The sequence below is a fragment of the Rissa tridactyla genome, chromosome 7, assembly GCF_028500815.1.
Source record: "Rissa tridactyla isolate bRisTri1 chromosome 7, bRisTri1.patW.cur.20221130, whole genome shotgun sequence".
Classification (NCBI taxonomy): Eukaryota; Metazoa; Chordata; class Aves; order Charadriiformes; family Laridae; genus Rissa; species Rissa tridactyla.
The window spans coordinates 30,718,499-30,735,934 of NC_071472.1; the positions used below are offsets into that span (position 1 = coordinate 30,718,499).

General features: G+C 38.7%; 1 protein-coding gene across 4 annotated transcripts in view; it reads left to right on the plus strand.

Annotated features, from left to right (window-relative positions):
- The window catches only part of PARD3B (par-3 family cell polarity regulator beta), a 426,608-nt gene that overhangs the window by 109,515 nt on the left and 299,657 nt on the right, over positions 1–17,436 (plus strand). The window contains exon 1 of one of the 4 annotated variants that reach the window (XM_054210095.1): positions 3,880–4,182. The exons of the other annotated variants lie outside the window; for them this stretch is intronic. Within the exon in view, the coding sequence (XP_054066070.1) occupies positions 4,153–4,182 (30 nt within the window). The 5' untranslated portion in view covers positions 3,880–4,152. Of the gene's footprint in view, positions 1–3,879; positions 4,183–17,436 lie in introns of those variants that run through there. 4 annotated transcript variants of the gene reach the window in all.

The following is a 17,436-nucleotide window of genomic DNA, read 5'->3' on the forward strand; positions in this document are numbered from 1 at the left end:
ACATTATTTCCAGATGATCATGTAGCAAATATTCCACTATAGGAAGCTAGAGGATTGGGGCTTTTGTTCTGAAGATGCAGGACACTGGGAAAATAAATTCATATGCTTTATTTCAATAACATGTAATTTTTCACTAGGCCTCTAAATATGAACAAGTAGGAGCTGAATTGCGCCACTAGTACTGCTTACTGATCTTCCTCTTAGGTGTTTAAGCAATGGCCGTCTTTCTTTTGGTTATCTTCCTGCATAGCCAGCAAGAAGCCCAGATTTGGAGGGCTGGCTCCACGAGCATAAGGGTTGCATGTTTTAGTTTAGATGGGGGAAGAAAACCAGAATCTTGCAGAAATTCACAAGTAAACCCCAGCTGGCCCTCCAACACTTATAATCTGTGGATTTGCAACAGAAGGTGTTAAAACAGTGGTATATGTGCATTGAATTGCATATATAGGATTGGATACAAAGTACTTAATTTGTAGACCAATATGAAAATATTTTAGTTAATGTATATTAAAAAACTCCTACTGGTTAGAGGCATGTGGCAAAGGTACAAAATTCAAAATCTTCAGGGCTAACAGTTTTCTGAAAATAGGTTTATTGCAATTGCTCCTCCACAGTGAACTGAAAATTTTCTGTGCTAAAGTATCTCACAGATTTCAAAATAGCCCTGTAAAAACTGCTCATTTTTTTTAAACTCTATGTAGGTTAGGATGTAAACAGCGACACTAGTGCCAGTGAGGAGGCTGACAGAACTGGTGCTGTGGCACAGGCCTGGCTCTCTGCTGGTGTGTCTGATGTAGGGGTGAGATTTTCCTTCTTCACTGTTTCTTCCACCACTCCACATACATTCTGATAAAAATAAAATAAAATTGTCGTGTAGATTGAACTACACTGGAGAGGGAGATGGTGTATTTGGGCAAACCATCAGTCCTAGTCTTAAATGAGATGGGCTCTGACACAAAACGGTATCTGCCACAGACTTCTTGCATGCTCGTCAGCAAGATGCCTCGTCTCTCCCAGTCTGTCACTCCGGTGTAAGCTGGATGTGTAGTAAATGGTGGGAGAAAACTGCTAGTGACTGGCATGTCTTTTTATGCTGGCTTTTTTGGAGTAGGCATCAACTTTTAACCTATTTCTGGGGCACAATGGCCTTTTCATCTCCTGGAGTCCTTTTTTAGGCTGCTGTAGAGTAAATGCCTGGCAAGTGGCAGGGTTTTGGACCTCTTTTCACTGGGTTTTGGAACAATCTTTCTAGTATTTAGGACTATGTATCAACTGGCTGTACCCTAAACACTTTATGGCCAAGGTATGTATCTAAGGATAAATAGGATTTTAATAGATCTGCAGTGATCAGTCAAAATGTGAAATACCAGAAGGTGAAAATCCAGCCTCTGTGCTGCTGCTGGCAGTTGTCCTTGCTGCTGTTTCACGGATATTTACATTTTCATGGTGGTGTTCCATACTGTTCTGTTTAGATATGGATAGTTCGTTCTTTCATTACAGGAAGTTCATAATTTCCTGGTCTGAACTCACCTACTGACAATTGCCAGAAATGGTGGTCGTTGAAATATTCCTCTGAAAGGGCAATATTTCTCTGATCTCCTTAATATAACAATGATCTCAATTGAGAAAATTACTGTAGCCATATTGCTGTTGAGGTGTTAGCTGCTGGGTCTACCTGGTGATCCAGGGAGAGCACCTTGGAAAACACTGGAGACTGAGCTGCAGGGTGATGCAGAGCTTATTTTCCCTGAAAAGGATTTCCAAGGCAGAGGGCTGTTAATGGCCACACCGGGCAGCTGTTACACAAGCATCTCCTCCTTCTGGAGCCTGCTCTTCTCCCAGGGGCTGGTGCTTTGAATTTACTTCCACTTCCCTCCCTTGTAGCTCTTTCTGCTATCCTTTTGATAGACGTATTAATAGCATCTCTTGCATGTAAAAAATTCATTTTGTTTTATACGGCTTCTGAGTGTTTGATCTCAACCTTCCTGTTGTTTTAACGTTGTGTCTCTAGTAAACACAGTAACCACTGCTATAATGTATCCTTGCATTAGTCACCCCTATCAAAGGCTGGATCCAGTGTGATTTAATGTAAGAAATTATTCTGTTAGATTAAATGCAAAAATCTGTTTTTTCTTTTCCCCCTCTTTTGTTTCTTTTTCTTCCCTCCCACTGTGCATTGTATAGGCTTTTTATTTACTCTGCTAGATTGACAAGATTATAAATGAGAGCTGCGTGTGGAAGCCTCTAATTTTTCATAAGTAAATGAATTAATTTATCATAGCTGTTGTGCTTTATTGCTGTCTCCATGCCAGACTGGCCAGCTTCTTTATTCCCCCTTTTACCTTCTAAATACTGAATCCATGTCATTGTGTTTGACAGCTTTCTGATTCTCCTGTCAGATGCAATTTGGTGCTAATCGCATTTTCTTTGCTTAGTGTCAATGATACAGGCCATGCATAATATTCCTGTATGTCCACTTATTTACTTGAAACACAGCTGAAATGTCTTGGGCATTAATCTGATGGAGCTACTACATTGAAATGCAAAAATGATGCTTGAGTAGTAAGATAATGCGGTGTGGCAGATGTGCAGTAGATAACATTGAGGCTAAACTACTGATCTTTACCAAGCTCTGATGCATTTTATTTGTTGGTTTTGCATACCTTTTAATAAAAAAAAGATTGTAATCTGTTCTGGTTCATTAGAATGGTGTCATTTATAATTTAGTTCCTTCTCTGTCGTCAAAATATAGGAAAGTACTTATATCCCCTCCTCCCCCCACTTTAAAATACAGGCTATATATTTTTTAAAGTTGTGGGATGCATTTTATATATGCCTACTTTTAATGTGAGTACTCTTGTCTTTCAGTTACTTGTGGCTTGTAATTTTTTAACAACTTGGGCTTTCTTTCATACATCTCTGCCGATTTTGAAGCTGCTGTTAGATGAGTCCTGAATATTTAAAATTTCTCTAAGTTCCAGTAGTCTCTGTTACTGAAAGCTAGAGCATACTGTAGCTGTTCGTCTCTTAATTCCTATAAAGTTTCATTTGCAACACTTTTGCCTAAACTGTGTTGAAACGAGATTTTGTAGTATGTGTTTTTTCCAGTTACCGGTTAATGCTTTTTTTATGTGTTTTGAAATCCTTCTCTTACAACAAAGAAAACTGAATGTTTCTAGAGGATGTGAAGACCTTGAAACTTAAATCCCTATAGTGCATATCAAGAATTTCGTCATGCGTTTTTGTTAGTATTTGCCTACTGAATTATGCATTTCCTTTTGGTTTCTGCATCTTTTTGTCTACTCTGAAACACTATCTTCTCTTCCACTACTTTATAGAAACAGTGATGATGGCTTGCGAAAGACCTAACTACTTTAGAGGCTGCTGAAATATATTCCCTCTTTGTAAGAGTGTGCTTAAGTGGGAGACTTGGGAAAGGATGTAATGTTGGTCTGTCATAAAACAGATGAACTTTGAGAAACATATATTTTTATGAAAAAAATCAGAATGTTGTATGCTCGTCAGCCACGGACAATTAAGGATGTTTTTTTTTTTTCTAACACCACGTTCTATATATGAGCCTTGCAGCTGAGTGTTTTTATTTTAGAGTATATACCAGTGTCAGGAGTGAGAGCTTCTGCAGTGTGAATCAGCACTTCTGAACTTCCCATCTCTTGGTATGGGATTTCTGTTCCCACACAAGCAAAGAAATCCCAAGCTGGAAACATGCTTTATGGAGAGCACATCAATTCTGCGTAATGATATTTGCATGTCTCTGTAGACATGACTATATGTGCTCCCAATAAAACATTTCAGCAAGTAATAAAAGTGCAAGTAATTACATGGTGAGGTTTCTAACGATGTTATTTCTTATAACAGTGCAGTTCTGTGTATTCCTTGGGAGCTCAGGGTTCTTGAAAACTGAAGGTTCACCTGAAGCCCTGAATAAAGACTTTGAATTTCAAATGCCTTTCTATTTGTGTGGAATCTGCTTGCTTGCACTTGAAACAGGCTGGATGGTGGAGCTGAAGTTCTTTTTCCTTTTTAAAAGGAAAATTTCTTACTGCTCTTTGCAGCAGGGGTGCTTCCATTGACCTGCGGGGCTGCTGTGGCCTGTTCAGTAGCGCACGGAGCAGGACCTTCTGTTCTGAGATGTTTCCTTGGGTTTGTGGGCAGTCATGGGTAAGTGATTTGACATAGCGCATCACTTCTCCTGTGTGTAAAATTAAGATCAAGATTTTGTAAAGCACTTGAACTGTCGATGAAAAATGTTGGTAAGGAAAAAAGATAATTGCATGGTTGTAGTGCTAACCTGGGACTTGAGGAAAAGTAGGCTTAACTTTAGGTTTGTCGTGGATAACCTGTACTATCTTGGATAATTCAGCTTCATTGAGCATTTATGTCCATTTATGAAGTAGGAATGATAGTTCTGCCATACTTTGCAGGTGTTCCTTAAAGATATATATTTATATACACATACATATATACACAGAGAGAGTACACTTTTTGTACTTGGTTATTTTTGTGGTCTTCCATTGTCAGTGTAATAGTGTGCTGCTAGCAACAAATACACGTAATGAAACCAATGCAGTTTGTCTGCTGGAGATGTATCATTTAGGTACTTTACTTAAAATTAAGGAATTGGAGTGTAGCTGTTCTGTATTTTTTTGTTTGTGGAAATAGAAAATCTTTAATGACATCAATATGTCATCCACTAAGAATATGGAGAAGACCTTCATATTGTCTTACACTGTTTGTAGTAGATATACTTTTTTTTTTTAAAAAAGAAGTGTTGAATTAAAATGTAATCAAATGCTTTGTAATTCCTGTTTGCTAGCAGAGGTGCTATTTTTTAGTTCATGTTTCTTTTTAGGATACTTAAATAGTATTTGTACATGCTCTAAATTTCATAGATTATCAGTTTACCTTGTTGTTAAAGGCATCCGAATCTATATAATGGTAGTGGAGCTAGAACTAGGATTTTGTGGTACCTTAAAATCAGTTTACCTCGTGATTATAGGGCAATCCATAGTGCTACATAATACATTTGAGTTCTTTAATGTTTTTTACTTATATTTTGGTTTTGTTTTGGAAGATATTGAAAGGGTTCCAAAGTAAGATTGAAGTGAGTGTATTCAACCCTTAGCCTCTGTGCTGAGACTCCCTGTGGTGATGATTAATTGGTAATGTGAACATCTGTGAGGGAATAGTGGAAGTGCCAAACTTTTCAGAAGGGCTATTACTGGTCGGTAGGCTTCATGTTCATAAGATGTAGAAGAAAGTATCTGTGATGTAGATAAATCTCCCTCCATTAGTGCCTTAGATGATGTAACTTGTGTTTAACAGTATCTGAGGGAATATTAGTTGAGTGACTTACTGAATATTGTGAGCCTATGATCTGGTTGGATGTACAGTACATCTTAGGGCAATTCTAATGATGTTTTGGGGGAGATCTTATTGACTAATCAAGTTGGCCATCATGTGTCCAAGATGAGGCAATGTAATGGTAGATTCCTGCAGGGAGTGGGAATATGACTACAACAGTGATGTGCTGTGAATTTACTTTATTTCTGTTTACGTAGTGCTGACTTAAGAATCTTGGACTTGTGAATTTGTCAAAGAGAGAATGAAAGTCGTGTTGAAAGTCATGTATTTAGCACACAGGATCTACCTTTCATTCTCCCATTCGCTAGGAATAAAGTCACTTCTAGGGTGGAAAAATGCTGTTTGTATGCTTGTAACTAAAGTGTAGCTGTTTGCTTGATATCCTCCCTCCTGTGTGAAATGACGGGTTACTTTGACTGTTCCCACTGACAGGATCACATACATCGTACGCAACAGAGAAGTGTGTAAAGGAGTTTCCACAATACAAGATACACCTGGGCAGGTAGTTGAGAATGTTCCAAGTGCCTGCTTGAGATGGGAAGAAGTTCTTTACAATGAGGGTGGTGAAACACTGGAACAGGTTGCCCAGAGACGTGGTGGAGGCTCCATCTCTGGAGACATTCAAGGCCAGGCTTGATGAGGCTCTGAGCAACCTGATCTAGTTGAAGATGTCCCTGCTTACTGCAGGGAGATTGGACTAGATGATCTTTAAAGGTCCCTTCCAACCCAACACATTCTATGATTCTGTGGTTCTGTGGGATCTTCCATCTGCTGGTGGACTCATGCCTGGCACCTGCCACCTTGGTGCAGTTGAAACTGCAATATGCTCCTTGTACGCAAAAATACTGTTTTTTCTTCTTCCCACCCAAAATTCCATATTATGACTTTAAAAGACCTTAAAGGAAACCACAAAGAGACTTGCTAAAAATGACTGTTTTTCAAAGCTTGCTGAAGATACTGAGTTGGGGGTAGACCCTGTCAAGGCTGTCTTTCAGTGACCTGTACTTATATACCTGGTATGAAATTAAAGTTGAAATAATGAGTGTTTGCTGCTCTTAGATACAGAAACTTTCAAAAAGGGTTAGGTGCATAATCACATCAGCAGTTGTTGCCTCTTCTGTTCACTATTAATGCAGCTGCTAATGGATTTGTTCTTTTTTTTTTTTTTTTTTTACAAAACATCAGTTAATGTGAGAATTAATATCTGATAATGGGGACCAAGAAATCTTTGACTGTTAATGGTATTATGTGTGCTCTCTCTACCCCTTTATATTTGCATTCTAATAGGATTGGAATATTTTAATGGCATAAAAAAAACTTGGGTAAAGAGATTGGGTGTGGATAGACCCTCAGTGATGCACTTTTGGATGAAAAACTTCAGTCACCAACTGATTTCACTGTCACCATAACAACTGTGTTGATTGCAGAAGGGAAAATTTGTTTTTGTGTTTAGTGGGCTTATGTCCTGAGGTCCTGTTTCCTAACTGGAGAGCGAACTGACTGAAGTCTTAAGTGATTCAAAAGTAAACAAAAAATTTATTTAAAGTAATGGGATTTGAATTAAATGTATTTCTACATTTATTTAAAAGAATCATTGATTTTCAGTGATTGATCACAACTAAAATGTTGATGTGCAATTAAATGTCTTTACATTAAATTTAACACTTATGAAGAGGGAAGTGCATTATATGCATATTTATGCAATGATACTTAACATACATTTATTCAGAGTCTCAATTTTTACATTTAGCTTAGGAAATGCTGAGTGACAGTTCTTATTTAGTAGAATATTAATTTCTTCTTCATGGCTTGTATCAACCTAGTTTTAGTAATTGAAGTTCAATTAAAGCTGCAGAGAACTAAAATGAATTTTAGTTAAGAAAAAATGGGAAACATTCTGGATGTGTATTGGGAAGAGTTTTGCATTTAAAGCTGGTATATTGAACAGAAGCAGTTTGCAGATGATGCGTGATAGACTATGTGTCTGATAGAGTAGATGAGACCAGGAGGAGTCTTTCAGGGTCTTGGAGCCTAATGGTGCTCAGCTCTTGCATTTAGTTTTTATTCGGAGGCTGGAAGAAAGTAAGACCAGTAAGCTCCCCTGCTTTTCATTTCTCAGCTGATTTTTCATTTTGAATAAACTTATTGTTGAGTTGAATTGCCGAGATAAACTACTCTTTGCCAAGAAGTGGCAGCTACGGCTGTCAGGATCTCATCATTTTATCTCTTCAGGAAGCTCTAGCTCCATGTGGTTAGCTCGAGGCTTTCCCCTCTTCGATAGTTTGAGTTTCCTTAAAATGTTTCACAGGAACATGCTACTTGTGAGCAATCCTGTGGAGGGTAGGAATTGGCTGTGGAATCCTGCTACTTTTTTTAGTCTAATTTACATTACCTTACAGATGATACAGCAGCCTACCGCTCTCCATGCTGCCGAGTTGTGGTTGAACAGTGGATCAGAAATGACTAGTATAAATGATTATAATCCTGGTGGAGTTGGGTGACAAGTTCAAAGACTAAGAGCTCTGCAGGGTCAACAGAACCGGTAGAGTTTCTTGGATACAGTCTGAAAGCAGGGAAGGAGAGAAATAGGTAGCAGAAGCCTTCTGGTAATTATTGCGATGACTTTGGACTAGAGCCCAGGGAAGACGGTGGAGCTGCCTTTCTTGCCTCTTCCCTGTACTAAAGCCTTGAAGGTCAAGAGGCCAAGGATTAATTAGTTATTAGTAGACTACTGACATAGAAGAAGGATCGCCAGACTGGAAGCAGAGCTCTGCAAACCTCATTTTGATTTAGAAACCATGTATTTTTCCCAGGTAACCTAAACAGTATCTACAGGAGAAGGCAAAGAGTAAAATCAGATTTTTACCACAAACCTGGCCAGAACTGCTGTTTAGACTGCATACCCCTTGTCACATATTTTATAACGTCTTTGTGTTTGACTTGTGTTAGGCTAACTTATTTAAAATTAATTCTAAGTTCAAATGCAACTGTGAGGAAAAAACCCCAGGCTTTTATCCACCCACAATGATCAATTACTTCTGTTTTGATATTGTGCAATAGATATTTGGCAGATTCTCCTCTGCATCTTAATATTTCTTAACAGTAGATGAACTTCTGTTATTTTCTGTTCCTCAGCTTTTCTGAAATCCCTGAATCTCTCTGCAGGGAATACCTGAAGGGTGCACTTCTGGGCACCGACCTTTGGGGGAGGCTGCTGGAAATGCCATTCTGGTGTGGTGTCAGTGCTCGGCACGGAGCTCCCAGTAACAGCGACCAAACTGAGCCTGGCCTTTGGGTGCCAGTCTGCAGCTTCAGACTGTGTGGTGCCCCAATTTAACTTTTAGATTAAAGTTAAAACTCGGAGAGAAGAGAGAAAGGAGTGACATTTTTGCCTCTTAAACATCTTTCTCTTCAATTTGTGTCAAAGTGGATAGTGGACACCTTTGCGTTTGCTAGCTGTGGCTCCCATTCATTGCTGCAAAGAGTGTGATGTGTGTTCTTTTGCTTTTATGTGGTGGGGCATTTTTTTTTATATTATTATTTATTTTTTAAAGTAGTTTAGGCACCCAGATCTTTAAATCAGGAGTGAAGTTATTTTAGGTCTTTCTGAAGGCCAGTGTCAAGCTCTGCAGTGTGTGTGCCTGCTGAATTACTAATAGAAAGATATTTAACTTACACTGGATAGGAACTCCTGAGAATTGATTTCAGCGAAGTGTGAAAAAACACTCGTGGTCTCTTGGAGAGAAAATAAGTTGACTGGAGGGTAAGGATTCAAGGCAGCTTGAATATATTTGTTACATTGTCTGGAATTTTTCATTGTGGATTTTTCTTTTCCTTGGGTTTTGTGAAGCCTAGGAAGCCTCAAAGAGTGTGCTGTTACAGAGTTGTGGCTTACCTGGAGGGGACTAACGCTGGGTGTGGTGTAGCAACAGAAGAATGGAAAGCTGTACGCTTGGAGCAACTGAATGTCACTCTCATATTAGTTTTTGGTTTTGTTTTTGTGGTGGTTTTTTATTTTTTTAATGGAAGAAAAAAAGTGTTAAAAAAATCTGACATAAATGTAGACAAATATCTTCCATAAATGTAGACAAAGAACTGAATCAGTGTTGCGTTTTCTACTGACTTGAACGTTCATATTTTTTTAAAACATGAATTCCCTTTTACGGGGTCTGGTGAGACCTCGGCACATGTAGATCAAGGAATAGCCGTGGTTTTTTCTGGAGGAGGCTAAAGTACTTGGCTAGTTATGTGGCTGCAGTTTTGATGACTCCTCATGATATTCAAGATATTTGAAGATTCCTGAGAACTGAAACATTTTGGGAGAATTTTCTATTAGCTGAAAATATTTCACTTCTCTCCCATCGCATTTTTTTATGGAGTAGTTTAGCTTACTTTTGAAAGTGGAGCCTGGTATATCATTCACTTTGAGTTGTTTTTTTTTTTTTTATTAAAAATGCTTTGCTTTATGAATAGGCCCCTTTATCATTTGTAATGAGGAGTGGAAAATGGATGAACAAGCTTCTCTCTGAAAAATCACATTTGAAATTTCTGAGTAATGATCTGAATGGTCTGAAGTCATTTATTCCCAAGACATATCACTGTTTTGCAGAATATTTGAACTACTGTAATCAAAATTAAACTATGCCCTAAGCATGAAGACTTTTTTTTCCCAAAAAAGAAAGCTTCAGATCACATTAAAACAATGTTTCAGAGTTAATTGAATTCAGCTTCTTGGTTAAATATATTATGTAGTGTTTTTTATGATCTAATAAAAAGTTTAATTAGTGTAGGTAAGGAACCATGTTTACTATTTTGCAGTATATGCAATACAACAAAAAAGTTTCCATTTCTTTCAATGCTTTTCTTACAGAATATAGTCTCCTTAAGAAATGTTAAGATAATTTTAATCATTTTTTCAGAGGTCAGACTTGCAGTCCACATTATTATAACTAAATGTTCCAAAACTCTGTATCAAGTAGATGTTCAACACTATACTTAATAGGGCATTGAAATGCAGCCTTGGAAATGAGGATCGTGTCAAAATCCATCTAACAAGCAATTATAATATCACTTAGAGAAAATGTAGTTTGGTTTTATTTTTTGGATCCTATACTGTTGTAGAAGGACAAGAACATTCCTAGTGTTATAATTTTTTGAATGGTTGTTATTTTTTCATGTGTATTTGGTTTTATTAGGATGTGTTCGTATTTGGGTAACAAGTACCAATGCATGGGCAGTCGAAAGGTACATATGTGAGGTCTTGTTTGCTTACAAACACATTTGTGTCCAAGGGATGCATAACATACGTGTATACATACACAGCTGCTACTAACTTTGCAAATGCCATTTTCTCAGTTGTATTCTGATTCTAATTCAGTTAGAAAACCTTAAAATAGTATGTTTAATTTTACTGTGGATCTTGAACGTGATGTCAACATTTAATTCGTTTACTAAGAAATTAAGAAACTTAACTCTGAAGTTATGCTGTGGGCAGCTAATGCTTGGGTAAAAAATGACTGAAATTTATAACATGTAGATCATTCTTTTAAGGAGTATAATGAGCAAGGCAGCAGTAGGATGTCTGCTGTGAACTGATTGCTGAAATGAGTAATTGTCACTGAAGGGTTTTTTGTTATTGCCAGAGCTGTGACTATCTCTGGAAATTTTACTTTTAGTTTCATTGTTTTCATAGTGATGGTGCATTAAGATGTCAAGTCAAAATATTTTTTTTCTAGCCCTTCTGTTCTGGTAGTTCATTTGGGAACATATATTTCTGGAACTGCAGTGTTTGGAACCACCACACTTCTTCTGAAGTTTCTGGATGTTTCACAATTTTTTGTGTTACTGATCTTCTGAGAGAGCATAACTCTATAGGTTTCTTCTTTAGTTGTTGTAGACTTCTTAAACTGGTTTGCCTTTAAAAAAAAAAAAAAGAAAACACAGTTCTTGTGTGAGTGACAATGACTGACTTTGTAGTCTTCTATTAATGAGTACGATAAAACAAACGGTGTGAATTAGCCAATTACTAAATACATTCTGAGGATTTTGGTGACATTCCTGTTGCAGTTTTGTTAAACTTCTCTCCCCTCTTCTGTTATTCTCTGTCTCAAATTTTATGCATAAAAGGATCGTGACACTTAGGAGCTTTCTTTAGGGATGTGGTAGCTTGAGGTCAAGGTCAGCTGACTTCTGCTGAAGCAGATAGGGTCAGGACTCTTCTGCAAATGAGGTCACTCCATGAAAGGCAAAGGGTGTTTATTTTCTATTTTTTCAAAGGGGTATGTATGTGTTATTATAATGCACTAGAAACCCCCTAAGACTACTGTTTATTGACAGAAATAACAACAAGCTAGTAGAGACTGATAGCCTTAGTTTATCATTAGGGGCAGACCTTTCCTCATCAAGGTGACAACCAGTTTTGTAAGCTTACTTTTGCCTTTTCTAGAGCCTGGCATATAAACTGTCAGAGACAGGGCAAATAATGCAGTCTCACTAAGCTAGGCATCAGTAAGAATAGGACTCTTGGCAGTTGTAAATACTGAAATGCTTTTCTGCACAGGCAGAAACACAGTGTGAGAATTGTATGACGTATGGCAACATCCCAAGATTTATCAAGCTTGTCTGTACTAATGAAAGTTGTTGTGTGTGTTATGCTGTACAGATGGTTTTACACTTTCTGATGGGTTTTACAATTCAAGTATTTTTTTGTGCTGCCTTTTATTTTTTTTGTTACTTCTGAAATTCCATTCCCCTGCCCCATAATGTCCTCTAAAAAGATCAAAGCCATTTAAAAATTGAATAAACAGCTAATTCATATGCTGTCTTTGAGTAATTCTGGCCAAAGCAAAAACTTACTTGGCACATGATGCGTACTGTCAGATTAGTGAGAGGGGGGGAAAAAAAAGAGTGGCTGGGTAGAATTTGATCTGTTTTTTTTAGCTTTACAGCTAAGAAGGCTAAATGCACATTCAAGTGGTTAGCAGGAGTGTAGCCATCAAGTCAAGGGAAGTGATTCCTCCCCTCTCTCTGGCACTTGTGAGGCCACAGCTAGACTATTGTGTCCAGTTTTGGTCTCCTTTAGGCAAGACAGACATTGACATACTTAGAGCAAGCTCAGCACAGGGTCACCAACATGATCAGGGACTGAACACATGACGTGGGGGGAGATGTTGAGTGAACTTCATAGGATAAGGGGGGATATTATTGCTGCCTGTGGCTACTTAATTGGGAGGGTGTAGAGAAGACTACACTCTACCTTCTTAAAAGTCTGCAGTGAGAATACAAGAGGTAATGTAACGGACAGTAAGTGGTCATGAGGAAGGCTCCAATAAAATACAAGAAACTTCTTTTGTGCCATGAGGGTGGTTGAGCACTGGAACAGGTGCCCAGAGACTTGTGAAATCTTTGTTCTTGGAGATGCGCAAAACTGGGTTGGGCTCTGAGCAACCTGGGCCAACTTTAAAGTTTGAGCTAAGTGCCAGCATGGCCCTATATTGAGTGAAGGACTGGACCAGCGGCTTCCAGAGGTCTCTTCCAACCTAAATTGTTCTGTGGGCCATACTCGCTAAACTGGAATCTGGAAAAGATATGAAAGTTTAAGTGCTTAGTTACAAATACAAAGTGTTTTTTAACATCATAAATGATTGCCTAGAGTATGAAGAGCCATGCAAATTCCTAAGAATTTCAATTATACTCTCTGATCTTACTGAAATGGTATAATGTCTCTTCACCACAGTTTCCTTTGGTTTAAATTTCTGAGGATTTTCACGTCTATATAGTCTGAAGGTTAACAAGCTGCCTTGGAGGACTCTGCTTCCTTAAATTTTGTATTCGTTATATGCAGTTGAGACACTAGAAAAGAGGGAACAAGTAAAAATTGTTGGTACTGCAGGTACACCTGGCAGTGTACTGAAGGCCAATGTATTCTTCAACCATTTGTAGCAAAGCAGGTTTACAAGCAGAGCAGTTAGCAGAAATGGTGATGGACTCCCTAAATTCATTTTTCCTAGCTCGCTTTCAGCCCTATGAGCTCCTATATCCAGATCAGACATGACTGGAATGGGGAAAGCAAGCAGGGAACAGCCTCTCTCTTGTCTCCCCATCAGCTTCTGCCCCTTTAATACAAAGCTGTGCAATGTTTCAGCCGCCTTAAATGGCATCATAGGGATCAAAGGCAGTTAATGGGGATTTGGGAGAGTCCACAAACATGCATTTGCATGGGCTGAAAAGTATGCACAGGGTGTGAGTAGAGTGGGAAGGAAACTACTAGAAAGGAGGACAAAAGGTACTATGTGTGCTATCAAGTGTGAATCCACATGCCTAGTACCACCTTGCACGTGACTGCCCTGGCTGGATTGATGCTTGTTTGTCCCCACTTTGGGTTCCTTAGAAACCCTGTTTAAAAGCCCCAGCAATGAAGAAGCTTGCGAGTCCGAGAGCTGCCCAATTTCTTCTTGCAGTTTTGTCTGTAACTGAATGCTCAGCAGCGGTCCATTACACATTTCTTTGCCTTAAATCAGGAATGCCCAAACGGCTGGATTTTTACAACCCATCAGCTTTTTCAGGACTTCAGAAACATCTGGAAAGGAGGGGAGAAGTTATGGAGAAGAGGTTGATGCAGTTTGCTGGAGAGGTCTGCTGAATACTTCTGACAGGCAAGGTGCCTGCTGAAGTCAGAGTGGGCTGCAGGAACGCCTTGTGCTGCAGCAGGAATTGGGAGCGGTTTGAGCCCTCCTCATCTGGCTTTCCACTCCCTGCCTCGCTTCTCCATGGGTGGCTTGGAGTATCCAGTGTTACTGTGGGTTCTCTGTTCAACAAAGATGTTCGTTCTAGTACAAAGTCATTTTTGTGGTGTTACTGGCTTGTTTTAGTGGGTGTTTCATAGGAGACTTGCCAATAGAATTGGACTAAGCTGTTAATTTAGCATTAAAGTAGTATTTTAAGGTAAGATAATTCATATTGTGGAATTACTATAATTCATATTATGAAAGTGAACATTTATTGATGCTTACCCACAATATAGTAACTAAGGTGTTACTTTTCATTTCTAAGGATAAACTGTCTAATTTCAGATACCGTGGCACACAGTACATCTTTCCTTTTCAGTGACTGATTACAGTAAGTGCATTTGACAAGCACGGTTCTAGTAAGTAATGCAGTCTTTGATATTATTATCTACATTTTTATAGTGCCATTTTAAATGGACTCTCCAAAATTAGCTCCTCTTCCGTAAAGTCCATAGAGGTACTCAGTTTCAAGGTAAACAGAAAGGAAATCATCAGTCGTGCGTTTTACAGTCCTTGTTCCATTTGTTTTTTCACTTGGACAGAGGAAGAATAAAAACAAAGGGCATTTGTTATCTAGCAAAACTCAGAAGCTATTTCACATGAAAACATAATGACTGTGGCAGGCTACAAATAGCATTGAACATGAATCTTTTACAGAAGAAAGGAGGAATGTCCCTTGGTATATTTACTTCAATCAACACTAATAAGGCTTGTTTTATGTGTTTTATGCATCCGCCATCATAATTATAAATCCTTGACATTTTAGCACTAGCATTTATATCTGCCAGGGAAGCTACCCACAGTCAGCCCTCAAGGAATGTCTGTATTGTTACTATGGATCTCCATAACAGCTCTCAAGTAGTTACTAAGTGGCTTAAAAAATTACATCTCAGTCACGGTTGAAGGGCTCATCAAACTTTGCCACAAATATCAATGTTAAGTACCCAATCAGCTGCATTGTTTGAAGTACAGTCACGTGTGCTCATGAAGGAATAGGTTGGACAGGAAGTAGTAGTATATAAGGTCTCATCAATCAGGTAGATTTTTTTTTTTTGACATGACCTTTCAAAAAAAAAAAAAAAAAAGGCAAAAAGAAAAAACAAGCCCCAAACCTGCCAGTTCAGCTACAGGGAAATAACAGGAAGATCAGGATATCTTTTGATTTGATCACACACACAAAAACAACAGCTAGACTTTCTGAAAAGCGTGCACAAAAGGGTTTTCTCAGGCATGATTTCTTAATACAGTTGTGGTGTTTTGGGTTTTTTTTAACCTTTGTAGAATAGTTCAGGATGTTCCCAAAATAGCAATTAAAAAAAAAAAAAACAAACCAAAACAACCAACCAAAACCAAACGAAAACCCACACAACAAAAGCTGCAAGAAAAATTAGAGCAGGCTGTTAAGAAACTCTTAGAGATCTGGAAAGTCAGGTTCCTAAATTTAGCTAGTTAACACAAATTCAGTGACAAACCCGAGAGCTAAATGCAAGGCTTGCAGTAACAAAGCGGTCCAGAAGTTTTGATCTCCCAGAAGCAATGGAGAGTTTGAACCCCTTCCCATGGCTGTGATGGGAACCACAGATCTAGTAAGTTCAAGTATGTGCTTCAGCAAACAAAACCCCCATTGGGTAACTACCAGTGCCACAGCACAGGCACAGCAGGAAGGCTGGAGAAGGAGCTCCAGAGGGTCAGCAAGAGTCCTTTCTTTACACGTGGCTGTCTCTAATTAATTCTCTTTTACATGTAGTAAGTGATGGGCAAGAAAAGGAACTCCAGATTTCTTTGGGAAGTAGATCTGTTGATTAAAATGTGAAGACTAGAAACAATTGGCATCTCACTGTTTGGACAAACTTTTACAGCGTAGTGATAATTTGAATATCTCAGCTTAATTTATGAAGAACGTTATTTAAAGTATCACCTCTTGCCAGGATGCCCATTTATGGTGAAATACAAACATTTGAATCGCTTGGCAGTATTGAGGACCTCCAGTGGCCCTGGGCATTTAAATCGAAATAAACCCTGCAGGGCTCTACCAGTCCTGGCCTCAGCTATTCCACCCTTGGTTCTTCTTTTTTGTCCTCTGCTCTGTCCCTTGGGTTGTGCCAAAACAACTGCTCTGTCACTTGGGTACGGATCCCTCCCTGCCACCGGCACACTCCCTTCCCTTCCCCCTTTCTGGGGGACTTGGGGGACTTCTGAGCTGGGACTTGGTCTGGGTCTTCTCTCTCTTTTTTTAGGCATGCTGCTTTTCTTCCTATTTCATATTTTCCTTGTATCCTTGAAGAGTTTTGAGAGCAGAGGCTACCAGTGCTTGTACTGCGTGCAGTAGGATTCTGTTCTTGGCTACTTTCAGACAGTACCAAAAGAAAGCTGAATAATAAGGGTAGGAAAAGTGTCAGGTGGTCTCTGTGAAGATACTTTGGTGTATGTGGTTTTGGCATGTAGGTAAACAAGATAAGCTAATCACCATAGCTTTCATGTAATGTATCTGTAATTTGTTTTCATATGTAGGTGTGAAGGAAGGCTGCCATATGGTGTGTATATTGGTACTTTTCCTTGACAGCCTTTATTTTAAGTTAAAGGAATTCCAGGGCAAACTATTATGCAAGAATACCATTTCAAATACTTATCAGTGTATGCCAGAAGAATACCTTGAAAGAACATGGAAGAAAGGCTGTAGAGCTCCAGGAAAGTTTTAAATTGAAAAATTAAATAACACTTTCATCCATTTTTGAGGTATCCTAATTACCTTAGTTCTGTCTATGTTGCACTGTTACCAGTCTTTCATCTTTTAACCATTTGAACAGGAGTCTTTCATAGTAATATATAAAATCTGATTTTACATTAATGAGTTTGTGGAGTTCTGAGGAAACTTCTACAGTGGCACTATGAAGTTTTTTTGTTCAACATATGGTATACTTTATTCTTGGTCTTCTTGCCTCGATCTAAAATATTCTTGTCGCCTTGTGGGCATAAGTTAAAAGGTATAACCTGTGCCCGTAGAAGAGTTTCTGTTAGGAAGATGAACTCCTTGAGAGAGCTGCAAAAATGTTGTGTTCAGACTTCATGTCTGTGCACCGCACTTCAGTGTGCTGTCATGGGAATAGGGGCACAAAAATTGGTCCATCTTTGTTAACAGACAGAGATACATCACTACTGCAAGATTACAGACAGCGGGAGTCCAAGGAGATGTTAACTCAGTGATGTGTTGACAGAAATTTGTTTTGCGTTGTTCAGAGATGGAGCAGCTGGAGGATGGAGAGTT